Here is a 14,776-nt window from a genome sequence, read left to right on the forward strand (position 1 = left end):
ACTAAATATTAAAAAATAATTTACTTTCCTAAAATTTACTTTTCCAAAATTCATTTTTCAAAATAAAACTATCTTCTAGCAAATAAACAGAACTAAGTTGTTTCTCAAAAACCGGTTCTTTATTGGAATAAAAAAATCTTACCAATAAGCTGCATAAGCCATCATTTCCACCCAAACATTACTAATTACTAATTAGCTTCCATTTTTCACCTTTGTCATCTGATAATTTTCTCAACTGTGTTTATATAAATTATAAATTAGTCTCTTTAGTTTTGGGAAATAAATTAATTAGTTTCTTTAATTTCAAAATCTAATTATTTCTTCATTTTATATTCTTTTGCAATTTATTTTATTTTCAAATAAAAAAATGAAAAATAAATATTATGGAAAGATTGATGAGAAAAAACAACATTTCTTTTGGAATAAAGCAATTCTCCCTCCATCCCAAAGAGATTGTTCTGCCTTCTATTCTTGTTTGTCCCAAAATACTTGTCTGATCAAAATATTCAAGTCATGTATTCTTTTTTGCCTGGTTAAGTTGGTTGGGCCCGATTAGGCCATTCTCTTCTCCTTTATTTCCTTCTGTTACCGGCCCGGTTGAGCTTGTTGGGCTTTCTATCCTCCTCTTCCCCTTCTTTCTTTCTTGGGCCTATTATCTTTCCTTTTCTCCTTCTCTCCTTTTCCTCTTGGTTGGGCCTTTTCCTTCTCTCCTCTTCTTCTCCTGCGATTGGGCCTCCTCTCTTCCTTCTCCATGTATAAATACTGTCCCGTCACAAACCATTAATTGTCGGATTTTTATTTGGAGGGTCACAGGGTTTGAAGGACTTCCCTTTCCTTCAAAGGGTATGACGTTTTTGCCTTCAATCGCATTATGTTATTGAAAGTTTTCGGTGGTTGATTAAATTCTGCTGTTGTAATTATTGGAATTAGTTTTGGAGAGTAATATCCACACCAGCAAACCGCAGATTGTTAACGAGGGCATGGAAACATAGTCTGATTATTACAGAGATTAATTCAAGTTCCAACAGGGAAGCAAAGGGTAAAGGACAAACAGCTACAACAGCTAGCTGCATAAGCCATCATTTCCACCCAAACATTACTAATTCGCTTCTATTTTTCACCTTTGTCATCTGATAATTTTCGCAACTGTGATGCAAGCCTGCACGCGTCGAATAGCACCGGTTTGCTTCTGTCGCCTTTTACTTTGACTGGTGGGACTACTGTGTTCACATTGAGCGACACCTCGCATGCCTTTTTTTCATCTAGCCTAGACGTCCCTTTGCTGAAAGGATTGATTGTCAAAAGCCAGGAATTCTGAGACCTGCGATTGGAAGTTTGGATATCACCTCAAAGATCAGTATCAAGATATCTGATCTTTCCAATCCCCATTGGCAACATGAAAGGACGCATGACTAAGAGATACAGCGTATAGTGTGATAGCTGCCTGCTTATTTTACAGTTATCTTTTTGGGCTTCATCAGGATCAGTGTGGTGGCAGAGATCTGTAGCAATGTTCGAACTCTACTTCTACACTCCAAATTAAATCATGCGAAAATTCTAAACTTTTAAGCACACGGTCCCCTCGGCAGGTGCACAATGCTTTAAGCTCACTCTCATATCTGGTGGATTCAGCCTGTGTCTCACTTCTCAATATGCTACTCATATGTTGAAATTTTTCCATGTGATGGTTCAATATTAACTTCTTCAAATCATCAGAGAATTCCTTCATGCTCCTGTGCTGGAGTTCTTCCAGAACTTTGTCTATGCCAAAAAGCTTCTGGATTTTGATGCTGACTTTAGACATTCTTTTGAGCAAAAGCTCAGTAAGCTGTGTTGTGCCAAGGAATTTGACCACCGTAGATGTTTACGACGCTGGAAAGGAGCAATGGCCTTTCGAATTTTTGGATGCTTGGTCAGATAAAGACCAGTAAAATTATTGCATAGAGCTCAAGAAAAATAGCTACAGCTAGCAATAAGAAAGTTATAGCTAAATCAATCTTCTTCGAGCGATTCTTCTCATGGGCAAAAGAACAGAATACCAACAGTACGAAAGTGCTGGTAAGATTGATGAAGCGGAGATAGCTGCCCACGCGGGAAAAAGTAATTGTTCCTTTGGTGTCAAGCACATAAAAAATGAACCCGAGTTCAATCTCGATCACTTTGAAAGCATTTTCGGAGGACATGTCTTTGAACAAATTTTGGCTATTGTCTCGATCTTGGAAACTGAGGATGAGATTGACAAAAACACGTTCGAAAGTTGTGAACAAGTCATGGGCTTGAATCAATTCAGTAGTATCACGAACGGAGGAACCTCCCGTGTTAGAAACATCCACTTTACCTGTGCTTCCATCACTTCAGATGCTGCTACATGGAATCCCTCATACTGCGCTTCAAAGTTAATTCTTCCATGAACTTCGAATAATTTGGGCCTGCATCAGGAGTTAGCATGGAGTCTCTTAATTTCTCATTGCTTGCTGACCGAAGAGCCCATGTCCTCTCCCCATATTTGATTATTCCTGCCAAAAACTTTGGCAGGGTGAGAATGGAGAGATGAGACCCTCTCCAGGCCATAAAGAAAATGTAGACCGCAACTCCTGTTTGAACTACTAATCCAAGAAAATGCGTCATCCACATATCATTGTCTTCCTAAGCATATGGGCTAATGGTGTCAGGTGTTGGAAGAAAGATAGATGTTGCATTAGATCAAAATCAATAATTAAAAGTTAAAAACTCATGAACAAGAAAAAAATTGAATGGAAGGTATATTTTTTATTAAGTGTTTTTCTCTAAGATTTCTTAGTTATTCTCTTTTTTTGTATACACTCTTTAATAATACTAAATTATAAATATAAAGTCCTAAACAATCAAAGAATTAAACTAATACAAGAAAATTATAATCTAAACAGGAATTGTATTATGCCGACCGAACCGGTTAATCGTTTCTCAACCAGTTGACCAATTTATTTAATCTAATTGGTCGATCAATTCCCGACCGATGAACTGGATCTTTTGTTCTTTAGAAAAACCAAAAATCGAGTTTAATTTTCAACACCCCCTCAATCACGACCACCACATAATAAAATTTCTTTGGCAGCGAGTGTAGGATCTTCTCTACCACACATGTCTCTTCTATTTTCTCTCTATATCTCCATTTGATTGTATATGATCAATACTCTTGCAAAATATTCTGAAATATTCTTCGATTCAAGCACATGTACCTTTTCAAAGTTACCACGTAACTTTTATAAATATATCTTTCTCACATTGTCAGCTTTTTGGTTTGATTCTTGCAAAACTTTCTATGCTTACTTGGCGGTAGTTGCATTGGCCACAATCTCAAAAGTGACATCATCTATACACTGGTGGATGATTGTTAGTACTTGTTGATCTTTTCTCCGTGCCTTTCGCACGACCTCTCTTTGAGCTGAAGTTAATGTTGCTCAATCTATAGACTCATCAAAGCCTTTTTCAACTGTCTCTCATACATCTTGGGAACCTAGCCAAACTTTTACTCGAATACATCAAGTTTCATAGTTATTCTTTGTCAACTTAGGACATTGAAATGGAAAGTTTGGATTGACTATATTAAACAATCAAACCTAATCTCTAATATCATTTGTTAGAAGAAAAATAGGTTTGGTATAAGATCAGAAACATTAATGCAAAGTCAAAAATTCAAGAAGAAGATTGAGGGGAATATATACTTTTTTCAAATGTTTCTCTCTAAATTCTCTTAGCTATTCTCTTTCTTTTTATGTGTTTTTTAATAATACTGAATTACAAGCCTTTTTATAAGTATAAAGTCTTAAACAATTAAAAAATTAAATTAATACAAAAAATTCTAATCTGAACAAGAATCGTATTCTGTCAAATAAATCATTCGACTAATTTATTTAATCCAACTAGTCGATTGGTTCCAATCAATGGATCAATTCTTTTATTTTTTTCAAAAAAAATAAAAAATCTAGTTTAATTTTCAACATGGTGGCCACCTAAATACAATAGAAGAAATGGTGCCCAAAATGCAGCAAGCTCAGTGTCTACATTCAGAGCTCGACGTCTTCCCATGTCTTCAGTGACCTCTCCGAGGTTGTTTAAGAGGACCCCAAGGGCAACAGTTGCTACCCAATCAGCCATCAAGTAGGCGCACCATAAGAGGAACTGAATCCTAGTTCGACTTGTAAGCTTCCTCTTTTTTCCAAAATGAATTAGTACTATCTGCAAAATAAGGGCTAAGTAGAACCTAGTTGTGTAGTTCCCGCTCCTTCCACAATTTCCTCAACTCTAGAAGAATCAGCTCCATGTTTCTCCTCTCCTTGATGTAAATCAAACTGCTAACAACTGAAATTCACTTATAGATCCAAAAAAAAAAAAAAAATTGAATGACATGACATGACGATGTGCTTGAAGTAGGATTGATTCAATTAAACCAGGCACTATTAGGAGGTAAGGTGCAAAATCTAAAAGAAATTGAGTGCAGGCAACTAAAAAACTGAATATTACTCCAATTAAATACGGAATCCACTTATATTCCACATATATTTAAGGGTGAGGTTTTGTTATCCCACCTAAGTAATATAACATGAAACATTAATATATAAAAAAATCAATTGTGAGTGAACTCCATACTAATCTCAAAAAAATCTTTAATTGATAAAATTCTTCATATTCAAAAACTAAATCTTACATTGAAAGATTAAAAGATTTTATTGTGTCATATATAATATTGGCTTGTAAAACACTAAAGTTTCTAGAGAAAAGAAATATTAGGCAACATGGATTGTGCTAAAACAACACGTGCTCTTGACTTGGATTTAGGCTAAATATAAAATCATTTTTAGTCTAGAAAATTATTTTTTTCCAACTCACGATTATTTATCTATCCAAATTCATTAAATATATTAAGTTTAATACTTTGTTTGATTAATTTTCACTTTTAAATTGTGAGGAATTTATGTGAATTTAAAATATTATTATTACTTCTACTACTCCAAGAAGCAATAAAGTATCTGTGAGTTTAACTAGTAAATCACGGCTTGGAATTGTTACATCAGTCTTCTAGTCGTCGAGAACTCAGCTTATAAAAAGGTTCCATGCCTGATTATCTATAAGAACTATTTATACAACTTATCAAAGTATGTGACTGACATTTACCTGGAAGGAATCTGTGATTTACGAATCCCCAATTCCCCCTGCCTTGAGCACTTTTCAAAGTAGAGCACCACCGATTCCGAAAGTGGCAAAAGCCATTGACAGAATTTATAAAACTACCTCCATCACTCAAAAAGGAATATGTCGCCGTGTCCACCATCATATATTAAAACGATGCGAACAACTTGCTAAGTAAACTCTGAATTGTTGGTTAAATTCAAGTTAATCCATAAGTTTTTTTATTTCTTAATTTTAGTCCATCGAACTGTCAAGTGAAAGGATATATATCATTTGTCAAGAACTCTTTTTCTTCAAATTCCTAACAAAAATGGTACTTTACTTTGATATGATAGCTTGAGAGATCAAAATTAAAATATCAAAAGATCAAGGGTTAAGTTAAATTTGAACAATAGTTCATGGATCATTCTATAGTATGCATATGTTCGTGTCCTGGAAACAATGATAACATGCTATTATGCAAGAGTTAAATGTGATCGAATTGATCAATTAAGATATCAAACGAATCATGAATCACTTTCGACAATTTGTTCCAACATGATAAACATCTCTTAGCAAGGATAGCGAGGAATATTAGGTGATAATTTGAAAGCGATTAAGAAGAAAGAAAGAAAGAAGGGAAGATCGTGTCGCAACTCGATGGACATCATAGCGGGAGCTAAAAATATATATTGAGGTAAATTGAAAGTCATCACCTAATAATTAAAGAAAACTAGAAATTTTAAAATATATATTTGTTTCAGAGATTCTGGTAAAAGGCTAGTTATGTTTTAGGGAAGAATAACTTCATCCTTACAATATTTTTTCGTGTATTTTCTTCTAAGTTTGTCTTTCTGGATTTCCTTTAATTATCTTAATATTTTTAGTTTATTTCCAATTTTATTTTTGATCTTTTATTATTTCAATAAAGAATTGATGTTGATTTCTAAAAATAAAACACTCATTAATTAAATGATTTATAAAGCATGTATTGAACTCCAAAGGAATAGTAAAAATAAGAGTGGTCTTTAGCCCATTTATTTTTGGTTGGTTTTTAAGACAGATCTAAAAACAAATGATTGTAGTGTATAAAAACACACAAAAAATTCTTGTATTAATTTTTTTTATGCTGGCTTTTTTATTAAATTTTCCAAGAGAATGTTGTTACTAGAAAAAAAAATATGTGACTTATACAAAATATAAAAAAAGTACAAATGAAATTAAATACACAATTAACAAGAAGATGCTGACAGATTTTATGAGGCCACGTAGTGCGCGTTCGCTCACACGATGACTAATTGACTCACTGTGAATGAAACACGCGTGTTCCTCATGAGCCAATTAAACAAAACCTGCAGGACAAATAAACGCAATTGAAATAAAATTGCCCTGTTTTTTTTTTTTTTATGGATGGTGGCTTGGTGCGTCTTTGGGGAACTGCCAAGGGAGGGAGACGCTGTCGTTTAGGGAGGTAGACAGTTGGGTTTGTGGCCGTGGTTTTCGGGTCAGATTGAGGCTATGTAACCGTGGTTGGTAGGGCTGAGTTGACTAAGGCGGTTCGTTGCTACTGTCGTGGGAGAGAGGTTGCTTGGATGCTTGTTTATGAAGTTGGAGAGGGCTGGGGAGATTACGGGTCACGACTGGTTCGGTTTGATTTTGGTGATTTGGGGCTGATTCTCGGTGGCTGTATGGTGTTGGGTTGTAAATGGGTCAGCTGGGTCTAGTGGTGAGTTCCATTGCAATCAGGTCTAAGTTGATGATGGGAGAGAAGGAGGTGGTGGTCGTATTGCTCAGGTCTGGTGTTGGGTCGATCCCGGGTAGAAAGGAGGCTTAATTACGGGCTGGTTCCTGGTATTTTGAGGGTTTTTGAAGGTGATGGCTACTGGGTTAATAAAGGATGAAGGCTTAATTGGTTATGGCTGCTGTTTTTTTTTTTCCTTGAGAGGCTCTCTGTCCCCATGTTGTCCCTCTGGTTTGTTGTCTTGTCCCTCTGGTTTGTTGTCTCGAGAGGCTGGTTCTTGGTGGTTGTCTGTCTCGGGCTAGAGGATCTGCTAACAGTGCGTTGCAACTGTGGGTACTATTGTCAGCTAATCTATTGTAGGATATAAATGACATAAAGATAATACATGTGCAGATGGTAACTTTACAGTCAAGAGTTGATTTTTTTTATTGACAGAATTGAATTCAATGGTGCATGTTCGTTCCAAACAAGGGTCGGGATATCTATAGCTATACCAAAAAATACCTACTTTTATTTGGTTGGCGGTTCAAGGCAGAATCTGTACCCGAAGGTCTACCAATGTAGCTTTCGGTATGTTTTTTATGTTCAATTGACTATTCATTGCTAATTTGCATGGAATGTGAGGACCAAGTTCATGACATGATGGGGGCGTCTCCTGTAGCTTTCCTAAATTACTAGATAACTTGTTATTTGAATGGCCTCACATGGTTTTTGACAAATTTCAGAAGACATGGCAACTCCTATCTTTTGCATTCCTTCGAATATTTAGCTAGCTAAAAATAATTTAATTTTTAATGAGGTTCAACCTAACATGAAAAGATACGTTTTTTTAAAATTTTGTTTCGTCTTTCTTTTTGGTAATAGATTAGCAAAAAGCATTTCACTTATACAGGTTATATTTTAAAGATAATAACTTCAGCATGTTTTAGTGTACGTATGATCTAATATTATTAATATTTCTATATTTTGTTTTTCTTTGTATTGTTTCTTCTGTAATAACTCTTTGTATAAGTTGTTTAGTTATTTTCTATAGCAACTACTTTTCAAATATAATTATTGATGATTAAAAAAAAAGATTTAGTTGTGGTTTCACTGGATAGAGACAGCAGTAATCTTGTTAATCCATTGATGTGCATCGTTAATTAGATGACGAGGCCTCTTCTTCGTGAGGGCAGGCCAGTACTGCACGGGAGACAGCAGGATTTAAATTGATTTTCCAAGCTTAGAGCTATTTTAAATTATGATAGCGATTATCATTCAAAGTAAATTTTGCTTAAAAATATATTAAAATGATATTTTTTTTATTTTTTAAAATTATTTTTAAGATTAACACATCAAAACGATTTGAAAATATAAAAAACAATTAACAAAAAAAATTCAAAATTTAAAAGAATGCAGTGCACTTAATCTTTGTATGGGTCGGGTGGTTTATGAACAGCAACTTGAAAGTATGTACGACAAGTTTACAATGAACTAAGTAATACCCTTTTTATATAAAAGTAATTAGTATGTTGTTTTCGGCTCCATGAAAGAAATGTTCAATTTTTATTTCTTTATATGACCCTTCAAGTACACGTTTAGATCACTTTAACAAGATATTCAAGTGCACGTTTAGATCACTTTAACAAGATATTCTTATTCTGTAAGAGCACAATTGAGACATCAGGTATTAATTTATATATATATTTTTGCAGTGGAGGGAGGGATATTGAGTAGTATAAATATGAGAAGCCTTCACAACAAAAAATTGCATTCTCCAAAAGCTACAGGTATACTGGTAATTATACAGTACGTATAGAGTTGTCATTAATTCTAAAATTAATGGCAATCAAGAATCGTAATGTTACTGTAGATGGCGAACGTGCAATGACCATGGGGCAGTTCAGGGCTTGGATGAAAACAATCGATGGTGATAAAGATGGCAAGATAAGCAAGGATGAACTCTCCGACGCCGTCCGTGGCAACGGAGGATGGTTTGCTGGTTGGAAGGCCAAGAGGGGGGTAGGGTCAGCTGACTCCAATGGCAATGGCTTCGTCGATGAGACTGAAATCGGTAACCTAGTGGAGTTTGCTCAAAAGCACCTGGGTATCAAAATCATTTAACCATTTAAAATTGCATATGCCTTTGTATTATTATTATTATCGTGCCTGGCTGGTGTGTAATAAGAAGAAAAAATGAATATTATTATTATTATTATTATCGTGCCTGGCTGGTGTGTAATAAGAAGAAAAAATGAAGAATTTATATCATTACAATCTGTTTTCAAACAAGTGATATCTTTGTGTAGTGCGCAATGGACACTTCCTAGTCCAAGACTTGTTGTATGTGTAATTTGTGTATCAAAATATTAAGTTTAAGAAAAAATATAAATGTGTTGAACGAGTTTTACCGTATAATTTATTATTTAATTGTTGGATCAGTCTGAAATTTAATCTGTATATTCTGAATGTCTAGTTTTATAAAATATCAACTAACTATTAGTAGCTCAAATTAGATTTAAAAGTTACTATTTAAGATTTTTTATTATTTTTCTAGTTATATTTGTATTATAGATTTTAGAATTTTAATTGGTTAGATAAGTTTAAAATCTATTTAAATATTATATAATTTATTTGCAATCTTAAAACAACTTGAAAATCTTAATTCTATCTTTTACCATGAGTTCTTATCACCTTATAACTTTCTTATTGTTTCCTTTCTGTACTGCTCCAGCTCTTCAACTAAAAGGTTTTTTTTGGGGTTATCTAGAAATTATTTTTTAAAATATTTTTTATTTAAAAATATATTAAAATAATATTTTTTTTTTATTTTTAAAAATTACTTTATATATTAATACTTCAAAATAATATAAAAATACCAAAAATATATTAGTTTGAAAAAAAAAATAATTTTTTTTAAAAATATTTTTAAAACACAAAAATAAATAAACTCTTATCTCCAGCTACCGCTGGTTAAATCTACAACTATAATCAGTGGCAAGCCCTTACTTCGTGTCTCTTACTCCGTTACTAATTTTTTCTTAGATCTATATATGTTCTATCTTTTGGATTTACTGTTTTTTTTTTTAAGTGGAGTTTCGCTGGCTTGTCAAATGGAAGAACCGAACCTTTTTCTAGGAATGATATATTTTCTTCGACTCTTTTCGAGTCTTTACTTGAGGTGTGCTTCACCACAGCCACTAGATTGCATAGTCGATTCTCAGCTTAATTCGTAGTGCTTCTACCTTTCGAATAGGTAGTTTTCACATCCACGCTATAGATTCTGTGTGTTTTTAGGTAGTTTTTACAGTTATGATTTTTTTAAAAATAATTTTTTAAAAAATAAGTTGTAAAAATAAATATGACTAATTGAATTTAGATGAGTTGAAGATTTATATATAGCAACAAACATGTATAAAATATTTGATAAAATATTTGATAATTTATTCTATCTATGTATGTGCACAATATTTGTACTGTTCCCATCAATTTCTGTAATCATCTTCACATGGATTTTTGTTAAGACAGATTTCACAACTAAAAGTATATGATCAAATCTAAAATCAAAATTAAAAAAAAGGCTGACCTGTTTTTGGTGTCCGGAGATGGCAAGCGGCAGCAAAAGAGTAGAGGAAGTTGATTAGGATCATTAATCATCGCTCAAACAAAGTTAAATAAAACAGAAACCACCTAAAAGACTGACCCCGATACGCTGTTTCCACACGGCTTCGGTGGTTCTCTGCATCGAGTCCAGGGGCGAAGCAGAAGTTGTTTGCGGGGTCAAGAGTAGGAAATTTTTTGTAGGAGAATCAAAACTTAAATTTATTCAAAGGAAACTAACAAGATGTACTGTGCTTTTGACAAACTAAATCATGGCTAAAACTAGTTTTGGCTCTAAAATTTTAAATTATTCAAAGGAAACCCTACCAGCCTCCCTGCTAGGCTTCTGGGTGTGTGAGTTAAAATAACTAACAAGATGTACTGTGCTTAAGGAAGGGGGTTTTCTCTTAGGGCTAATATATATAGAAAGGAGGATTGATAAAATTTTGGCTCCATATGCTAAATATTCATTCATTCTCTTTCTCCTTCTTATATCTTCATGTGGGTCAGGAATTCAATGAGAAATTAAGAAGGTGACTGTAGGCCTGTTCGTGTAATTAAGTAATAACCTGTCGTTAATTTTGTAACCCTGGTGCTTCCGAGCAAAATCCACCAGAGCATCGATATCATTCTCATCGACGAGATCCCAGCCATAGGAATCAGCAGGCCGCACCCACCGCGAACTTGTTTGCAAACTGTTCGCCGCTGATCGAACGGGCAGCGTCGGCGAAAACACGTTTGCTTGTCTGGCCATCTCCATCAGCATCAAGTTCTTGCAACAAAGTCTTGAATTCTTCGATGGTAAATGCGCAATTGCCAGCAACATAAGCGCTATAATTCTTTATTACCATTTAAAAAAAACGACAAATTCATAAGTGTGCTTAATTACCATTTCAAAAACAAAATGACATATTCAAAAAAAGAAATTAGTTGATTATATATAATTATAGAAGTCCATGTGGCTTCTCATATTCATACCACGTGTCTCCCTAGCTCCACATCTTTTGCAAGCCTAGAATATACCTCTACTCAGTGCAATGTTGTGGGGTAGTTTTGAAAAATTATTTTTATTTAATTTGTTTTACAATTAAATAGATGCTTATATAAAAATCTACGATTTAAACTCTTTTAAAAAAATACATCTTATAAAAAAATATTTTTTTTATTCTTGCGTTTTCTTTACCATTAGCAGTTAAGATAGTTAAAATATTTTTTTGTGAAAAAATTTAATAATTTAAAATAAGTAGGAAAGAGTATATCTCTGGGATCTACACAATGTTTCCTCATTAATATATTTAAAATATATATTTTTGTCATGAACATTGTTTTTTAAATATAAAAAATATCATGATCTCAAGAGCTAGATTCAATAATAAAGCATTGAAAATCATGTCTCGATATTTTGTACTTAATTTAAGGAAAAAATAATGAATTTTATAAAAAGTTGTCAAAAAATTATAATAAAGAATAACAAAATATTAATTTTGTTGAATATTGAATATCCATCATCATATATTTAAAAAACAGCTACATGTTAAATTCATATATAATAATTAACTAAATGAATGCTGATATTATATAAAAAAAATGATATAATCTTATTTAAAAACAAAGGCAATATTGAATGGTATTTAATGAAATAGTATTTAAATATTATTTTGTTTATTTTATTTATAAGTAGTTTTAATTAGATTAAAAAAAAAAAAAAAAGGCTAAAGGACAAGATACAAAGAGACCATGTCCCTAACCATATATAAAAAGGCTAGATGCGTGTGAGTCTGCAAGTCCAAGTACAAGTGTCTGGCTTTCTTGCCCTTTTTCATGTTTAATGGAGATGAAGACACATCACGTTATTATTTTTAAAGAAATAAGCAACGCATCGTCTACTAGTAAGGTTTATGTTGGCTATAAAATCAAAATTCAAGTTTTTTAACCTCAAAAATCTATTTTTAATAATTATTTTTTACTTGAAAACATCTAAGAATCACCTTAAACACCTAAATAAACCTATATGTTAGCGTTTATGGCTTTATTCTACTCTATCCACATGTGACATGTTGACGATGAGACATGGGTGGAATGTGTAATTTACAAACCCCACCCCCCCCCCCCCCCCTGCCTGCACTTTTCGAAAAGATAACGACAGAATTTATTAAACTGTGGTCTCCTTTGCTCAAGAAGGAATATGTCAATTGACCACTTGATAATTAAGCGAATTAATCGATTAAGATATCACCGAATCATGAATCACTTTCGAATTCTTTGCAGCATGATAAAAGTCTCTTATTCTTGATGGAATATAGTAAGGATAGGGAGGAATATCAGGTGATAATTTGAAAGTGATTGAGAAGATCGAACGTAGGGAAGTAGATGCTTGTTTAGCAACTCGGAAGATACATGTCAAGTTTACAATTAACTAAGTATTTATTCCTTCTTTTTTCCATGAAATTAACTAGTATAAATGCCGTTTCCGGCTTCAAGAAATAAATAGTAATTCTCATTTCTTTGTAAGGCTCTTCAAATGCACGTTTCGATCACTTTAATAAGATATTCTTATCCTGGAAGAAAGCATGATCGATTAAGACATGAGATATTAGTTTATATATATTCCAAAAAATGTGGAAGGGGAAGGGAGATTCATGAGTAGTATAAATATGAGAAGCCTTCATAAACTTGCATGCAGCAAAAAATTGTACTCTCCAAAAGATACAAGTATACGCTTAGTCGTCATTAATTATTTCTAAAAATAATGGGAATCAAGGGTGGTGTTAATAATAGTATAATGACCTTGGAGGAGTTCAAGAAGCGGATGCTGAAAGAAATTGACGGTGATAAAGATGGCAAGATAAGCAAAGATGAACTCTCCGCCGCTGTCCGTCGCCACGGAGGATGGTTTGCTAGTTGGAAGGCCAAGTGGGGGGTATGGTCAGCTGACTCCAATGGCAATGGCTTCGTTGATGACAGTGAAATCCGTAACCTAGTGGATTTTGCTCATAAGAACTTGGGTATCAAAATTATCTTTTGATATTGCATGTGCCTTTTATATTGTCACTCTACTATTATGGTGCCTTCGTATTGTCACTGTGTGATAAAAAGAAAAATTGAATAATGTGTATTCTCTTCTAATTATCGATGTTCTTGCTTCAAATTAACGAGAATGCATTCAGTTTATGGAAGCAAGACTTTATCATCGTCCTATATTTGGATGGAGCATCGAAGCTTTTGATTACATGTTAACAGTCTGTTTTCAAACGAGTGATCATATATATATATATATATATATATATATATATATATATATAGAGAGAGAGAGAGAGAGAGAGAGAGAGAGAGAGAGAGAATCATAAACATATCAACAACTTAGTATTATATTATTTAAAAGAAATCATAAAAGAACAGGGCAGATATATAAAAATAAGTTTGACTTGAATGAGATGTATGTCCAAAAATAAACAACTTAGTGAGAGAGAAAAAACATTACATAATCAAGATGAAATTGAATCATCTCATGTTTTTTTTTTTTATCATATTTCATTATATTATTTAAATATAAATTATTATATTCAAATTAATTGAATATGATTTAATTTGATAAACATATCAACAGCTTAATTAATTTTTTTCTCTCTCTCCACCTCATCGACCTCTTTTAATTCAAATATAATAGTGATGTTTGGAACACATAAGAGCATAAAATGTTAACAAAAAAAAAAAAATAGATCACAAAAATATTTTCCCTTTTCAATAGATTTCTAACCTAAAAAAGGAAAGGGTTCTTCTCCAAGCAACACATGATAGCATTAAAATGTTAAATTCATCGAATCAGTAGTTTAAGAAAATTACCAGCCATCAAATTTATGGGTCTAACATGAGATTATAGAGCCTACCAAATAATTCGAGGTGGGTTTTGGGATATAAAATTTAGATATTTGGGCTTTCTTGTAGCAATATTAAGCATAAGGGGCCCAATATCCCATTTAAAGGCTTCATGGACTCTTGGAAAGTTGTGTCTCAACAGAAAGTGAAAGACCCAGCCCAATAAAAAAATATATAAAATCAGAGGAGAAAGACTCATTCCATGTAGATGCGAATTTGAGTAATAGATAAAATATTTATATTTTTAAACTTAACTCGAGTTATCTAACACACACACACACACACACACAAATCAATGAATAAAATATAGATATATTTAATAAATGTCAATTTTTTTTTAAGGATGAAAAAGACAATCACGATCGCAGAGACTAATAAATTGTGATTAAAAAAAGAAGGCTAATTATATAAAAAAATCTATAATGATAAATG

The 14,776-nt window shown here is 32.9% G+C and overlaps 1 protein-coding gene and 1 long non-coding RNA gene across 2 annotated transcripts; both read left to right on the top strand.

The window, feature by feature from the left end:
* Positions 1–6,390: 6,390 nt before the first annotated feature.
* On the top strand, positions 6,391–9,286 carry LOC127904248 (uncharacterized). The gene is made up of 2 exons (XR_008057206.1): positions 6,391–7,218; positions 8,584–9,286. It is a non-coding gene; the product is annotated as an uncharacterized LOC127904248 (long non-coding RNA).
* Positions 9,287–13,129: 3,843 nt separating this feature from the next.
* On the top strand, positions 13,130–13,644 carry LOC18104906 (uncharacterized). The gene has a single exon (XM_006374892.3). The coding sequence runs from the start codon at positions 13,218–13,220 to the stop codon at positions 13,491–13,493; it is 276 nt and encodes a 91-aa protein (XP_006374954.1). The 5' UTR covers positions 13,130–13,217; the 3' UTR covers positions 13,494–13,644.
* The last annotated feature ends 1,132 nt before the right edge of the window (positions 13,645–14,776 follow it).

The sequence above is a fragment of the Populus trichocarpa genome, chromosome 14 (genome assembly GCF_000002775.5).
Source record: "Populus trichocarpa isolate Nisqually-1 chromosome 14, P.trichocarpa_v4.1, whole genome shotgun sequence".
Taxonomy (NCBI): domain Eukaryota; kingdom Viridiplantae; phylum Streptophyta; class Magnoliopsida; order Malpighiales; family Salicaceae; genus Populus; species Populus trichocarpa.

Excerpts from the sequence above, each read along its gene's own strand:
- LOC18104906 (XM_006374892.3), top strand. The coding sequence starts at position 13,218 with ATGGGAATCAAGGGTGGTGTTAATAATAGTATAATGACCTTGGAGGAG.